Here is a 16,029-nt window from a genome sequence, read left to right on the forward strand (position 1 = left end):
AGGAAACAGCGCAAGTGAAGATGCTTTCCAGAACCCTCAATCTATTTTCTACTGGCCTGATGGATGACCCGGAACAAAACATACTGGTGGACAGAGTCACAGGTATCACTCAACAACAGGCAGCACTACTGCAGGACTAATCTAGTGCTATTCTGTATGCTCTGATCTAGCTTCCAAACTAGAAGGATTTGGGGTTTTTTTGTATTATAAATTTTATCTGAATCTGAAATACTTGATTGCACAGTCTCAGTTCCAAGTAACAGTAGGAAACAGATGGTGCAGCGGCATTTTCTAATTACATTAAAGCAAGGACCCCAGTTTGGGAACCACTGCTTTAGGCAATCACAGCAGATACCGTGTGTTATTTTAATTTATCAGAGAGAACGAGACCACAGACCAAATACAGGGACAAACCACATTTTCTTGTTGGACACAAAGTTACAGTCTTAGCTTAGCTGAGGGATAAGCAATTGGAACATTTTTTCCCCACAGCCTGGGCGGCAGTATTCTGTCCCCCCAGAAGTTTAATCAGGGAATTACAACAGTCCGCTGCGAAGTAATGACACAGAAATAAGGATTCCAGCAGAAAAAGAATCAGATTCTGGCAGCATTCTGGAAATTGTGACAGACCAACTTGCCAGCAAGAAAAGTAGGGGGGAAAGGGCTAGAATCAAAAATAAAGCCAAGATTTTTAACTCTGGGAACAAAGTTAAAGTTTGAGTTAAGGAGTGTGACCGTCAGAGACACTGGAGAGGGAGGACTTAGCACTGAAAATTCATATATATCCAGAAGCAGGCAGAGAGATCACAGAATGAGACAAAAAAGGTATACATCACTAGAAGGGATGTCTAAGACTGAAGCTAACTACTAGGGGTCCTATAGATGGAAGATGGATAGAGGATATAAAAGGTCGAAAGACAATATGCTTAATAAAAAAGGGAATGAGTAAACTTTCTACCAAAAATAAAGGGGAGAGAATAGGATTCAAATCATGAAAAAAGAGATGGAGAGAAGTTGTCTCGTTTAAGGTACTCAAAGAATGATTGATAGAATGAAAACTCATGCCAAAACCAAGCAGGAAGTCGAAATTCATGTACAGAGACAAAGAACAGCTTGTTAGCCACTCGAAGTGTAGTCTCAGTACTGTGAAATCGATCAAGAAGGATGTGTTCAGAGGTAGCTAGAAGTGAAAGAAAACCACTTTCCCAAAACTGCTGAAGAGAAAGGTTTATGACAACAAAATAGGTGGCAGAGGAGGATGGATTAAATAAGCTCTGCCAGAAGACAATGAATGTTATCAGGCTTCTCAAGAATATGGCAATGAACACTACTACAAATTACTGCAGTCTTACAAAACTATCATAAAATGTACCAACCAGGCACAAATTTTACTAATCTGATACCTTTTACCATGATAATGGAAAAAAATCTTACATTTTATTTGACTGTCAAAAAACATTGCTCTGGATAATCAGAGTTTTGGAAGCCTGGAGTATTTCATTTTGAATGTTCTGCTTTGATAAGAAAAACGAAGTGCCTTATGTGATGCACCCAATTTTTGAATAGTTATTTCATTACAAGCTCTTTAGGAGTTACCTTTGACCTCCATTTATAAGAGAACAAAGTGCACGTGCTGGAGTCACATTATTAACCATAGCCTTCAATGCTTTGTCTACGTCTTCCCTTATAAAGGTGTTGGATTCCCCGGCTTTGTGCAACAGGACTTTTATAGTACTGTCTAGTTCTTGATCCATGCTCTTTTTCAGGTAGGTGAACAAATCCCCTAAACAGACTACAGCAGCTCGGGAAACGCCTGAGCGTAAATTCTTCACCTGCAAACAGGAAAAACCCAAACAATGTGTAAGTAGTAAAGCTTAATTTTATTTTCCTCTTTGTAAATTTTTAGTCATTTAGAAAAAGAGAAATTCTCATCTTGATTCCTGATGGGTGAGAGTTAATATGCATAACATATCAAAATGCTATCGGGTTAGATCTTAATTTTCACAGCTTTCAAGCAAATTTTAAAATACTGAATATCCCAAATACAGGCTGCTTTACAAAACTGTGCACCCATCCTTTCAAAGATGGCCAACATACAGAAAACAGCAGCAACTGAACATAACACCTTGCCACTCAAATGTTTACTCACTCCTATCAAAACAATATTTTTGGCATAAGATTTTTAGATGAAAATTTAACCTCTTGAACTACAGCCAGACTTGTTTCATGCAGCTTTCCAGTCAACACATCAACATGATAGGCAGACAAACATCGAACAAAGTTTAGTCCTTCGATCTTCTTCTCCCTATATAAAATAAATATTTAGATTAAAAGCAGTATCTCACAAAGACAGCAGATAACTAGAATGTCTGGGGTGACAGTGGCTCATAAATTGAATGTGAGTCAACAATGCACTGCAGTTGCAGAAAAGGCTAATATCCTATGAACTGTTGTATGTCCTGCTCTGCTCAGCATGGTGAGGCCTCTGCTGGAGCAATGTGTCCAATTCTGGGGGCCACACTTCGTGGACAGACTGGCGAGAGCCCAGAGAAGAGCAACAAAAATTATAAAAGCTTTAGAAAACCTGACCTATGAAAAAAGGTTAAAAAACCTGGGCATGTTTAGTCATGAGAAAAGATGAGGGGGGGATGGGGGGAGATGACTTGATAAAAGTCTTCCAATATGTTAAGGGTTGTTATGAAGAGGATGGTGATCAATTGTTCTCCGTGTCCACTGAAGGTAGGAGAAGCAGTAATGGGCTTAATCTGCAGCAAGAGAGATTTACATTAGATATTAGGAAACTTTCTAACTATAAAGATAGTTAAACCCTGGAACAGGCTTCCTAGGAAGGTTGAGGAGTCCCCATCATTGGAGGTTTTTAAGAGTAGGTCAGACAGGGATGGTTTAGGTTTACTTGGTCCTGCCACAGCACAGGGGGATGAACTACAGCACTGTTTCTCAACAACTAGTCCTTGGACCGGTACCAGTCCCTCAGATTTCCCTGACACAGTTTAGGAAGGCAGAAAGCTGGTCCCTACTATCAAAAAGATTGAGAAACATTGGACTAGATGACCTCTGAGGTCCCTTCCAGCCCTGCCTTTGATTCTGTGTCCAAGTAGCACAACCATCGGGATTATTAAGGAAACAAATAGTGAATACAAATTGTTTCCCAAAACAGCAATCATTTAAACTAGAACCTCTGGCAAAAATATTCCTTGGTACAGACAGAAGCAGGGCTGGATTAAAACAGGACGGGGCTGTAGGTACATCGCCCCCCCTCTTCCTCCAAAGAGAGGCAGGAAGGGAGCCAATAGGCCAATGCCACTGCTCATCTCTGGAGTGTCAGTAGGGGCCCATCCTCACATCTGGAACAACACAGTGATGTTGGTTGGGAGCGCCGCAGCACACTGGGTCTTGGAATTAACAACCCACTGAGATGCTTGTCCCACCTCTCAGAGCTGTTGTCTCAGGCTGTATGCAAACTCAGGCAGGCATCACTCTGATGGCTATGCCTAATTCACTTTTTCAATATTTTCTTTGCAACCATGAGGATTTGCCCTCTTTTCTTATATTTTACTAAACAGACTTAACTTTTTTAACCAAAAAGCTATGTACATTTCATTTTTTAAAAATAGGTATTAACATAAATGCTGCAAATTATAATCAGACTCCATATATGTGTGGGTATATATGTATACACACCAGTCATCATCCGCTAAAAGTCGTAATGCTTCTGTCAGCGCTGTTTCAGGTTTTGAAAAGGGTCGCAACTCTGATGGATCCATTATCTCTGGACTATGCGTGACTGATGGGATCCGATCCTTATTCTGCCCTCGCGGTCCAGGAGATGTTTCATCTGTAAAGTCATTAAGTGTTTAAGCAATAATCAGTGACAATCTTCATAATATGAAGAAAGTGACTAGTAGTAAGACATGAACGTAGTTAGCTACATTAAAGCTGGTATCTGGACAGATTGCTAAAGGGCTGAGTTTTCAAAAAGGTCACCACAGTTACACCCACAATATTTGCAAGCGCACCATTTGGTGCATGTAAATGAAAATTTGTGCACACAGGCACTCACTTTGAACACTAACTTGAATTGCACACACAAATGCAGTGTTTTACATGGACAAACAGATGCATTCAAAAATATTGTGGGCAAACCTAAGAAGGCTACTGCCTGCATTTGAATTTATTTAGAAGTCTAATTTGAAAATTCTTTATATCCCCATAACTCAGAATTTTTCCAGAATTCAGACGAAATGATGTGCTGTTTCTCAGTTACAGACTTTTCTGATATAAACAGGTATTTGGTTCTATAGTTTGGAGAGGCAACAAAATCTTGGCCTAAGGACTGAATAGCTCCCCAGAAATCTCTAATGTTCCAAGCTATGCAGTCATAAAAATACACGAATTCCGCAATTAAATGTTCCCAGCAGGACTAGTTAACACCACTGAATGATTCCTTTGAATTTTACTGCTAGTGAATCATTCATTTTAAATTTTAACGAGCTACTGCTCAAATTCAGTTGATCAGTATCACGCTACCTATAATATAATTGCAAAGACAGCTGTAGATTTTCAACAAGTTTTACTAGCAAACTAGAGAGACGACTTTCTAATCATTTCATAATCCAAAATGCATTTGTTTTTTAGTTTGTATTGCTACTGTTCTAGCCTAGTGATAATGGCTCAAGAACTACCAGAATAGCAGCTCTAAGCCTCCAGTTTGAAGGGCTTTCTGTCAGACATTTTAACTGCATCAGAGTTAATCTTCTCTTAAACTGACATATAGTATCTGGGGGGGTTTTAACTTTGTTTTTACTCCATTAAATAATTTTTGAGTCACTAAGGAAGGGGGGGAAAAGTGAAATGCTCCTAGGGTTTTAAATGGCTGTATTTGCCAAACTCTAGATGAAAAATATTTCAAGGGAGCAGAGACCACCTCAGTGACCCAAAAATAACTGGCCTAAAATTGTATTTTCCTTGCAGGTCAGACATCTAATCATCTTCAACTCTTGTTCCTTTGGTAAGGTAATCAAAAACGAGTGGCCCTGCACACTCCCTGAACTAGAGCCTTAGCACCACTCTGCTCACTTTACAGTGCACACGGAACAAACTGCCTGTAGTCAATGTAGTCGGGATAGTTGGTTCCTATGTCCCCTCCCCTGCAGTCCCCTGTACACCGCACTCTGAGTATCCACACTTACTGGAGCGTCCCTGGGGACCACTGACAGTTGGCAAACACTATAGAATCTCCCAGCTTCTTGTAACCCCCACCTGGGCTGGATTGGGACAGAGCTTTGCAGGAACTTCGGGAGCTGCCAGCAGCAGAACTGAGCTGCAGCTGCACTGTTGCTCTGTCTTCATCAGGGAGTGTTAGGAAGGAGATAATATATTAAGAGCTAAAAACATCAGGATGGTAGGCATGCCCTGCTCAGGAACAAACACAATACACTTTATGGGGAAATGGCTGTGTGCTATTCTGGAAGAAGCTACCGAGACTGAGCATTGCCATGGAACTCTCATCACAAAAAATAAAATAAAATCCTAGAACCCTCCACCCAATAATGATTCTTACAACCGCTGTGCTGCTTCTCAGGTATCCTGAGTAAAGAGAGTCAGGGACTAAGGAGTAAAAATGGTGGTTATGTTTTTAGGTATATCTATTCTACACTCATAAGTAGAGCATCTAAGACTTCCGTCGCATGTGCTTAAAAGCTTAATTTTTACTGATTTCAATGGGATCACTCATGTACTTAAGTAGAAGCAAATGTGTAAGTCTTTGTAGGATCAGGACCTGAGTGTCTTAGTGGGTGTCAGGGATGCAACTTTAGCATCTAAGCCTTAGTGCTGTTTTGCTAAAACAGCAATTACCATATGATAAACTTTTGGTGAAATCCTAGCTCTATTTAAGGTCAGTGGGAATTTTGCCATTGACTTCAATAGGGCCAAAATTTCACCCAATGTGTTTGTCTTTTTCCCCCCATCTGGTTAACACACACAGATAACACTGGGTCAGGATTTTATGCTCATTGGGGGATACAGTATTTTAATGTGGGTTTCAATCTATCAATAAAATTTGTCTTTGTAACTACTTGCAGTTTTGGGATATGTATCTGCCTCTTCCACAAAAGAAGATGGAGATGTGAAAAATGTATTAGAAGTGTTGTTCTATACCTGCAAAATGTAAGTTTATTCTCTGTAACGATTTCTTATTAGTAATAAGAAGTGGTAGCTAGCACTGAGCTAAAATGTAAGGGCATACACAGCTCTGCACACATTCCTGTAATAGAAAAAAAAATAATGAAACTGCAGTTTTAAAATAAAGCGTATTAAGCCTGATTATACTATGGGTTTGTCTCATCTGCCAGCATCCAAACATTTTAATACAATGTTTTACATTTAATTAACTGTAACAGCTTACCTGAATCTAGCAAGACTGAAGACTGTGTCTTCTTTAAACTGGATGTTCTTTTTAGTGAAGTACTGAAGGCAACATCTTCTAAAGATAAAGACTCATTCTTGGATGTTAACAACACATCTCCATAAAAACTTAAACCTACAAAACAGAGAAAGAACAGGAAAATCAGAAAAAGGGAAGAGGTCGCTATGTCTTAGTACTATGCTGTACTCTATAAAGATCTCAGAAACAGTCAGCTTATCTGTCATAAATTCCTTCCTTATTATTGTTAGTATTTTATATCCAACAACAAATAAACTCATGAAGATTACATTGTAGCATAACATTTCAGTAATACTAGATATCATTTTGGGCAGTCATAACCTTAAATAATTAGTGTTATTATACCAGATTTAGAACATACTTCTTAGTCAACACCATTTAATAGTATGCCATTAAATTGACAAAATACTAACCATTACTTTCTGTTGCCATTTTCTCTGGTTCACTATGTTTAAGTCGTTCCCAGGGATTTCGTTCCTTTTTTTCAACATCGACTTCCTGATGTTCTTTATGACTCTCTTCTTTTTCTTCTTTCTTCTTCTGCCTCATCTTATCCCGGGCAGATTTTGACATGGCAACTTTCATCTGCACAAAACAGGAAAATTCCCACTGTAAAATGTAATTGAACTGAAATAGTTCAGTCAATAACTTAAACCTAGAAATCATCTTTGCTAAACAAAGATGCTCACAACTTCTGCTACTACTCCACAGTGCGTTTGGGAATTATTTACGCTAATTTAGGACCCAATCCTGCAAAGACTTCTGCATGTGCTTACCTCTATGCACTGTGAGCAGTCCCACTGGAGTCAATGGGACTACTTATATTGTGTAAAATGAGCATGAGACTCTTTGCAGCACAGAAATAATCACTCGTGGTAATCTATGAATAATTAAGTTATTGGGGGAGCAGGACTGTGAACCCCTCGATTTAATGGTACTAATTGTGTGAATAACTACTCACTAATTTGAGTAAAGGGTATGGAGTCCAGCCCAACTTCCATTATTTGACTTTTTTTTTTTTTTTAATTTTTTGATAGAGCAGTCTTCAAACTGTGAGACCTGATTATTTTAAAAATTACTTAAAGGGTTCTTGTGATCCCCTGTTTATGCTTAAGAGTAAATGGTGGATTCTCTGTAACTTGAAGTCTTTAAATCAAGATCTAAGGACTTCAGTAACTCAGCCAGATGATATGGGCCTATTGAAGAAGTGGGCAAGTGAGGTTCTGCGATGTGCGGGGGGTCAGACTAGATGATCATGATGGTCCCTTCTGGCCTCAAAGTCTAGGAGTATTTTCAGTTAGTAATTTTCTCCCTTACTTATAAGGAAATAATGAAACTGACTATTAAAATTGCAGTCAAGTGCACGGATTAAACAAAGTGAGAAAACAGATAAACGGTCATTAATTTCTTTAAATTTTAGCAACCTTAGAGGTTACTTGCCATGCATTTTCAGGAAGAAATGTGATTTTCATTTTGAAGATGTACCTTGACCTTGTGTTATTTTATACAAATAAATATCAATGTTCAAAGTCATAAGAAAGTTGAACAAGATGTAAGTAGCAGCACAGCTCTTCATGAAATCTCTCCACAGGGCAGACACTGAGACAAGATTATTTACAGGGAATGTATGGCTAATGAATGGTGCTGGATTAAATGTCTGCAAACTATAGTCCTCTTTTTGTCCACACAACAGAAGATGGTCAGTAACAGCAGCTGGTTCCTCACACTGCCTTGCCAAAATATTCCAATCATGAAAGGAAGAGACTACCTTAGGGGCCAGTGGGAAGTTCATTCTCCATGTCCATTCAAGCCTTCGTCTCTTTGCTCAGAGTGTTAACAAAAATTGCTAATTAGTAACAATTTTAATGGCTATTTTGTGATGTTGATACATTTCAGTACCTGCGACAGCTGAACAAACAACTGCATTGAATTGAACATTTGCAACAACCAATTGAATTCCTTCACCAAATGTATCCCTTTAATCTGTTTGAATTGTCATAAAAAGACTGATGAAATAAAATAAATCTCTATTTCAGGTCTAAAGACAACTTTGTGTGAACATTTGTACAAACAAAACTATTCACATAAATGTTTACTAAAAGTGTGCAAACAGACAAAGCAACATTTTGTTCAGAGGTCATCAAGATATTGACAAATGATTCCTCATTATTCACTGAGTTTTAGTCTCCAGCCTGTGCTGGAATTAGACCAGAGACCAAGAAATAAAAAGTTCTGTATCCCATTACCAGCCACCTGAGATATCGATGACTGTACTTTAATCAAACATTTATTTACCAGAATCTGGAGAACATAAAACTATATTCACTAGTGACACTTGAAAAACAATCAAATCTGTTTTACACTCTTACATCTTTCTCATGTTCAGTATCAAGGAAAGGTGCACTGTTCTGCTGGACAGCTCTCCCATAGATCCCTGAGAGAGGCTCAATGCCTTGTTTGAGAGAAAGGACGTCTCCGTTTTCCACACACGATATCATGGACTGGCTGTATGTTAATGACGCAGATGGGGGGCTTCCAAAAACACCTGAAATGGTTATCATATTGTAACCTCACCAGGAGGTCATTTTCACACAGCAGAAGTCACTCAGTAACAAACTAAAGCAAAGCAAAAATAATTCCAGAAAATAAAACTTGGGTTGCTCTAACGTTAGTGCCAAATTCTACCCAAAGTTACATTATGCATTTCCACTGACTGCAATGGGACTTTATGGGTGGGTATACGTGCAAAATTTGGTCCTCATATTTTCTCACTGTTCTGTGTTATTTAATGCTAATATTGTAGTACAGTGTATATTACATTTCTCATTAAGAATGTAAAAATATATAGTAATTCCAATCCTTTTTTCAACTTTAATACTTTTAATTTATTTTTAAAATTGGGGATTGTTTAATCTTTAAATAATAAACATTTGAATGAGCTCATTTCAAACTCCTCTTCTCCTGACTGTCCAAAAATACAGGCTTTGTTTCTATACTAAAATTGTATTGCACATATAGAAAATAAAATGTTATTTTAAAATACCTTTTCCAACAATTACTACAGAATCTTCAGACAGGGCACTCGGTGAAATGAAGTCTAGGTTGTTAATTTGCTGTAAACTAGATGTTGACCCTGTAAATCCTAAAAATTACACACAAAGAAGAGCTAAATCATGTAGTTTACCCAGTACTATATATTGCATTCTTCCAAAGTACACCTCTACCTCGATATAACGTGACCCGATATAACACGAATTCGGATATAACATGGTAAAGCAGTGCTTGGGCGGGGGGGGGGGGGGGGAGGAGTAGGCGCACTCCGGTGGATCAAAGCAAGTTGGATATAACGCGGTTTCACCTATAATGCGGTAAGATTTTTTGGCTCCCAAGGACAGCGTTATACCGAGGTAGAGGTGTATCATCTTACCAAACTTAGTTTGAACTGATTAATCACTTTTATGCAGGACTGTATTTCTAATTTACTGCCAGGCTTAATTAATGCTGAAATTCTCAGAAGTACTATATCACATATACTAAATATCATTACTTTCAAATATACTAAATACCAACTGGCTTAACAGAATTATTTTCCACGCACCTATTTTTCCAATAATTCAGCACAATTGTGCCAATTTAGCATCAATTGAAAACCACTGGTTTTCTGTTCCAAAGAGCACTTCATGTTGATTACTGCACAATTTAGCAGTTCTTCAATTTTTCAGTTAACATACATTTTATATTTTAATTCTGGTTGCACTGTTTGCATATATGGCAATGTCAATCAGTAACAATGGCAGACTGGCATTACATTCTTTAGCATTAAATAACTCCCATGGAGTTAACATTTTCAGCTTGAGGATAGTCACTGGAAAAAAAATCACAAATACAGTAAAAAAATGTTATGGCAAATAGATGCTGATGTGCTGCAAGCCTGACTTTATTTTATTGTTACGATTACATCTGACAGTCTATAACAAAGACTTTTGAGCACAGAGGATTGAGACCAAGCCAGGGCTATACAAACTGAAGAGTCAAAAGAATTCGTAAGCCCTTTAAGACTCTGTGCCATGAGAGCTGTTCTGTTTCCTGACTCAACTTCCATCTAACTCCTTCCCTATGGAAAGTTAACTTTAGGGAGATGGGGCTGATGCTGTTGAAACTGACCAGCAAATGATTGGTTTTTGATTCTGGATTTTTGCTTCTACTCCCTCCCCTCCAGCCCCCTTTTTATTTTACATAACATAATAGAAAGCCTGGAACTGGTTTGTTTTGGGGGAGAGATTAATGTCTCCCTCTGCTCCCCGCATCCCCTATCTCTCCCCCCAAAAAAAAGGTTATTAGTTGCTATTTATTTTATACCTTAGAAATCTGAGGTACATCAAGCCTGGTCGTGTCTGCTTTAACTGAATAACTTCTTGAGGTTCTAACAAGCTGTTTAGTGTGAGGTTTTATACCTTAACCGAACAGGCATGGGAATTGTATCTTTAGCCAAATATTACTTATATTACAGTAGCGGCTAAGAACCTAACCAAGGATTGTCCTACATGTTGTACAAAGAAGCCAGTGTCTGTCCCAGATGGCTTACAGTCATGGTGTTTCATAGGCAACAGGAATTAAACTGGTGTTAACAAATAAAAGTGTTAAACACTCTGACTAAAATCCCTTCCCCCCCCTTCACTCCAACAGCTCAGCTTTCAGTCTCTTGCAATGGCATCATGTCACTGTATCTATGCTGACTGGACAGTTTGCAGGGTAGATAAGTCCCCAAATTTTTAATGCTAAAAAGAAAAAAAAAAAAAAAAAGAGCGGATAACCATACTCTTTGGGGACAGATTCTCTTGGAGACTTTCTTTATACATCACACATGTCTATCAGGCTTTGACATACGACCAATACATTTCACATCAGAAACTAAAATACTGCCACAGGATATTTACTTTAGCCACTACCAATCACCCAGATTGGGGGGAGGGATAGCTCAGTGGTTTGAGCATTGGCTTGCTAAACCCAGGATTGAGAGTTCAATCCTTGAGGGGGCCACTAAGGGATCGGGGGCAAAATCAGTACTTGGTCCTGCTAGTGAAGGCAGGGGGCTGGACTCGATGACCCTTCAGGGTCCCTATATATATATATATATATATATATATATACACATACACACACACACACCTAAGTGATGTAAAAGATGAAGACTGTATCCCTTAATTTGGCTTTCATTTTTAGCTTTCTTGGTCAAAAAGACACACTATCATGGCTATATGCTAATAATGGCCAGAGTCAGAGAAACACATAAAAGCCAAAATCCTTTAACCATAGGTAAGCTGATTACGATGCAGGGAGCAGTAGCTTTTGTATATTACTAATATGTGCCTAGTGCTAGATCAACGCAACTTTTCAAGACTTCATTAGAACTTAAACACAAAAGCTTATGATTTATCTGCCTGAACTTTACCAATAACGATGGCTTAATTTAAAAAATGAAATATATATAGCTATATCCATATTTTGGCTGAGAAAAGTGAGATTCTGATAATTCATTTAAAATCTTTTCCTATCCCGGAGACTTTAACAGTTATCTAACACTAGTTCATTAACTGCTTGTTAATTTCATAAATATATCTTATTAAGATAGAGATTGTAATTATAGGACCAAGTTGAATTCCATGAAATATTTGATTTATAAAAAGCTAACAAATGTTTGGGATTTTTTTGCCATAAACAGGACGTCACAGGAACATAGGAAGCTCACTAACCTTTTGTAGGTTTACAATGCCTTTGATGCTCTTTGTTCTGACCTTTAAAAACACAAGGTGATACTTCTCTCTGCTTGTCATCTTCATAATCACCAGATCCATTTCCATAGTTCAGACGTTGGCCAATTATGCTCACATTAGAGGTTGCTTTATCATGAAATGTTATCCCTGCACAACAGAATGCACAGCGAAGTGTTCAGTATGTATCACTGAAATGGTGTGTCACCATTTCATAAATAAAAAACCCCTCAAATCATCACATTTTTTGATAGCTCTGCAGGGTTGAGGCCAGTTTTAACATGCCCTAGCTGTGTTACAGGAAAAGGAAAAGAAACAATCCCAGAAGTCTCCTCTCATACACAAGCGCACAGTAGGATTTCAAAATGGTCAATTAAAGTCTAATAGAGTAAAAAAAAAACAAAAAACACACTTCTGGGCTAAGATTTTATAGGTCAACTAAGACCAGACAAAATTAGATACTACTTAAGTGGGGCTTGTTATGAAAATAATGGACAGATCCTTCACTAAAATGGTTTCACTTTGACTGAATTAGTTATCTCTTTCTTTTTATGCACAACAAATTACCTGCACTGGAGCTCTGTTCTACTATGTTAGTACTTCTATTCCTTCCTGAAGATAGTCTTGCTGGACGTGATTTGCATCCAAGTAGAGGAAAGATGTCTGAGCTGCTGCAATACAAAATCATTTCTATAAATATATTTCTGAATGGCACTAGGAGCCCTGCCTAAGAACATTTTTCACCTAAAGTGAAAACAGTACATGTTGGGTACAAAACATTTCCAGCACATCACCAGAAATGGTCATGTTTACTACAGAGTAGAGAAAGAATACATTTGGTAATGATCAGGTTCATCACCCCCTCCAAACCCTCCCCCTCCACCTCCTTCTAAGAGCAAAAAGTTACACGAGGCAGGTATATGGGAGAAGTTTCCATTTCTCCTGCCCATGCTGGTATTTGTTCGGTGAACACAAAATTTCAACCTCCAATGCTGGAAAGCCTGCTGTAGGCCTAGCTGGAGCCCTAGTACCATCTCTTCTGGGCATTTGTTTATGTAGTTACTTGAGAACTCTGAGTGTTCTTGTACCATCCTCTCTGGTCATGAATGTGCTTACTTGGTTAGCAAACACCTAGTGTATTACTATTCCGCCATGGCCAGGCCTACTTTGGTTCAGCTTGTCACTTATGCCTAGGGCTCCAGCAAGGCCTACATCAGCATCTGAACTAAACGCTCTTAAATATATAAAGAAACTTCAAGGTATTTAATGACTCCTGGGATGGCATTCTGTCACTCTTGCACAAATTCAAACTTCCTTATATAGGTCAGATCCTCCCTGGTGGACTAGACAGACTTGCATTAGCTCTGAGCACTATCATACATTAAGGCTGCAACGTCGGGGACTAATGGAAATGTCCTGTATTACAGAATACTGTTCCCATCGCTCCTGGTCAGAGCCAATGCTGCAACAACATGGCATGCCAGAGGTTTTTTCCGTTGGATTTTTACATTACGTTCTTCAGGCCTGAACTGCATGCAGCTTGGCCATGTGCCTAGGAAGAAGGTAAGGAGAGGCTGTACTTGCAACACTCGGCAAAATATTTCCCACTTGAATTTACAAAACTAAAAATAAGTACATACTGCGGCTAACCGCTCAACCTTAGTGCACCATAAAAACCAATTCCATCCATACACTATCTCTTTGCAAAGGAGCTGAGAGAATGAAGGCATTACATAGAAAACAATTCTCAGCCATTATTGCTACTATGAAAATGCTGCATTAGTTGATAATTCAGCTTTAGCCACAATGAAAAAAAGATTATTTGTTTCATCTGCACCCAAAAAATCTGTTTAAGAAAATGCATTCCTGATTAACTTTCCAGGTTGCAATAAGAAACCTCTTCCTTCTCCTCCTGATTCATTCTCTGTTTTACTCATTTGGTTTGCCTGTGGTTCAGCTTCATTATAAAATATTTACTAGCCACTGCCGGGCTTTACCAGCTACTTCGTGTTACTATAGCTAGAGCTTGGCACTGGGTCAAAGAAAAAGCAGGAATGAATTAGAATAATATTAAACCACAGCAGCACAGTACAATGTATTTTAAGTGGGGAATAACTCTCAGATAAAATCTAGGCACTAAGCAAACCAATGTCATATTAAAAAAATGCAGGTTTCCCACCATTCAATATTTAACTAACTCCAACAGCGATTATCTCAGAATTCTCACTGTGGGTTTAACATATAAATTACACTCACGTTATCTTTCCCTGAGGGGTTGTGGACACTGGCGAAGTCAGAGAGTCCTGACTGTAAACTCCACTTTCACTGTAAGAGCTCACGTTTGGAGAGGAAGTGCGGGAAGGGAAGTCCATAGTCAGATCAAGTTTAAGCGCAGAATCGGGGCTCTCGAGATCTGAAGTGCTGCCACTCAGTTTTGCCCTCTTCTTAGCCGCACTATTACGGAGAGACCTAAGTGAACTCTGCATCTACACGGAATTGAAAACCATGTCAGAGTTTACCCGCTGCATGTATAATTCATTTAAACACAGGAACAAGTTGTCAAATACCAGCTTGCTTCTAAAAACTTAATTCTTATATATTGTATGATGACAGTGCTGTGTCTATGCCCCCTTTGGGCAAGGTAATCTATATGGAGTCAATGTATCAGTAAGTTATTTATTAGTTTAATTTCAGAGATCATTATTATTCTTATAAAGTGAAACAGACATGCACAATTTAATAGGACAACCAATGCAAATCCAAATGCTGTATGCACATCATATCTAGTTATGTTTTGCAAAGCTTAAAATGAAAGGTTTCTCACACAAACACACTATCAATCCTTTTTTTAAAAAAAATAATAATTTTCTTACATAGGCTCTTGTTAAACAGAAGAATTAGCTGGCTCAATGGCAGTCTGTGGAAGGGAGCTCTGATTTTTGCTCCCTGAGCTAGCCAGTGCTGGGAGAACTGCAAAGGTGAATCTCACCCCAGTCTACCAGTGAAGGCTGTTACCCAAAGTACATAGTGAAACTACAGCTACTACAGCACCATTCCACTGCATCTTCTCCTCTCTCCTTGCAGGAGATACTCAGAGTAGGAAACAAGGGCACTGGTAGGTTGTATTATGAGGGTTTTGGGGGAAGGAGTTGGAGGGAGATTGGGACAAACTACAGTAAAAGGTGGGGTGGGTGAAAACAGTATTTCTACCTGGGATCCCCTTACAGTTTTGTCCCATTCACTGTCTCTTCTCTCACATTCCAATCTCTCACTAGTGACTTCCACCCACTCAGAGCCCCCACACTCTCACACACCAATCCATTCATACTCACACCTTCATTTGCCAGCTCACCCCATTCTCCCACATTCAACCCTCCCGACTCATTTCTGGTTCAGAGTTCCCCATGTTCTCTTGAGTTTCCTCCAATCAAACCTCACTGCTCAGAAACCCCTTACTCTCCAACCCACCCGAAGGCTCAAAAGCACCTTCCCAGCAAACCCAGAACCCCCTCCTCCCTTAGCCCCAAAACACCATCTTTATAGGTTAAGGATGGGGACCAAACCATGGATTTTTGAGAACCACAGGAAGGTAAGTAGAGAGCTAGGATTAATTTGAGTATGGGGTACGTTGGCATGCATCTGTGCCTGTTCACTAGTGACCCTTTTTCTGTGTTTTTTTTTTTTAGATCTTGGACAGCTGCCCATTACCACCCCAGCTTCAGTGACTCCTAGTGTGGTAGGTATATTTATGGATTGCTTTCATCTCTAATTTAATGTACTGCTTTTCTTTCC

At 38.9% G+C, this 16,029-nt stretch overlaps 1 protein-coding gene across 1 annotated transcript in view; it reads right to left on the reverse strand.

Moving 5' to 3' along the window:
• The window catches only part of TOGARAM1 (TOG array regulator of axonemal microtubules 1), an 87,529-nt gene that overhangs the window by 34,820 nt on the left and 36,680 nt on the right, over nucleotides 1-16,029 (reverse strand). Inside the window, exons 6-15 of the mRNA XM_054026183.1 lie at nucleotides 14,494-14,723; nucleotides 12,805-12,908; nucleotides 12,220-12,387; nucleotides 9,510-9,608; nucleotides 8,836-9,011; nucleotides 6,880-7,051; nucleotides 6,428-6,562; nucleotides 3,703-3,856; nucleotides 2,200-2,305; nucleotides 1,597-1,832 (exon numbers count right to left, since the gene is read on the reverse strand). Coding sequence (XP_053882158.1) covers nucleotides 1,597-1,832; nucleotides 2,200-2,305; nucleotides 3,703-3,856; nucleotides 6,428-6,562; nucleotides 6,880-7,051; nucleotides 8,836-9,011; nucleotides 9,510-9,608; nucleotides 12,220-12,387; nucleotides 12,805-12,908; nucleotides 14,494-14,723 — 1,580 coding nt within the window. The remainder of the gene's footprint in view (nucleotides 1-1,596; nucleotides 1,833-2,199; nucleotides 2,306-3,702; nucleotides 3,857-6,427; nucleotides 6,563-6,879; nucleotides 7,052-8,835; nucleotides 9,012-9,509; nucleotides 9,609-12,219; nucleotides 12,388-12,804; nucleotides 12,909-14,493; nucleotides 14,724-16,029) is intronic.

Source organism: Malaclemys terrapin, chromosome 4 (genome assembly GCF_027887155.1).
Source record: "Malaclemys terrapin pileata isolate rMalTer1 chromosome 4, rMalTer1.hap1, whole genome shotgun sequence".
Lineage (NCBI taxonomy): Eukaryota > Metazoa > Chordata > Testudines > Emydidae > Malaclemys > Malaclemys terrapin.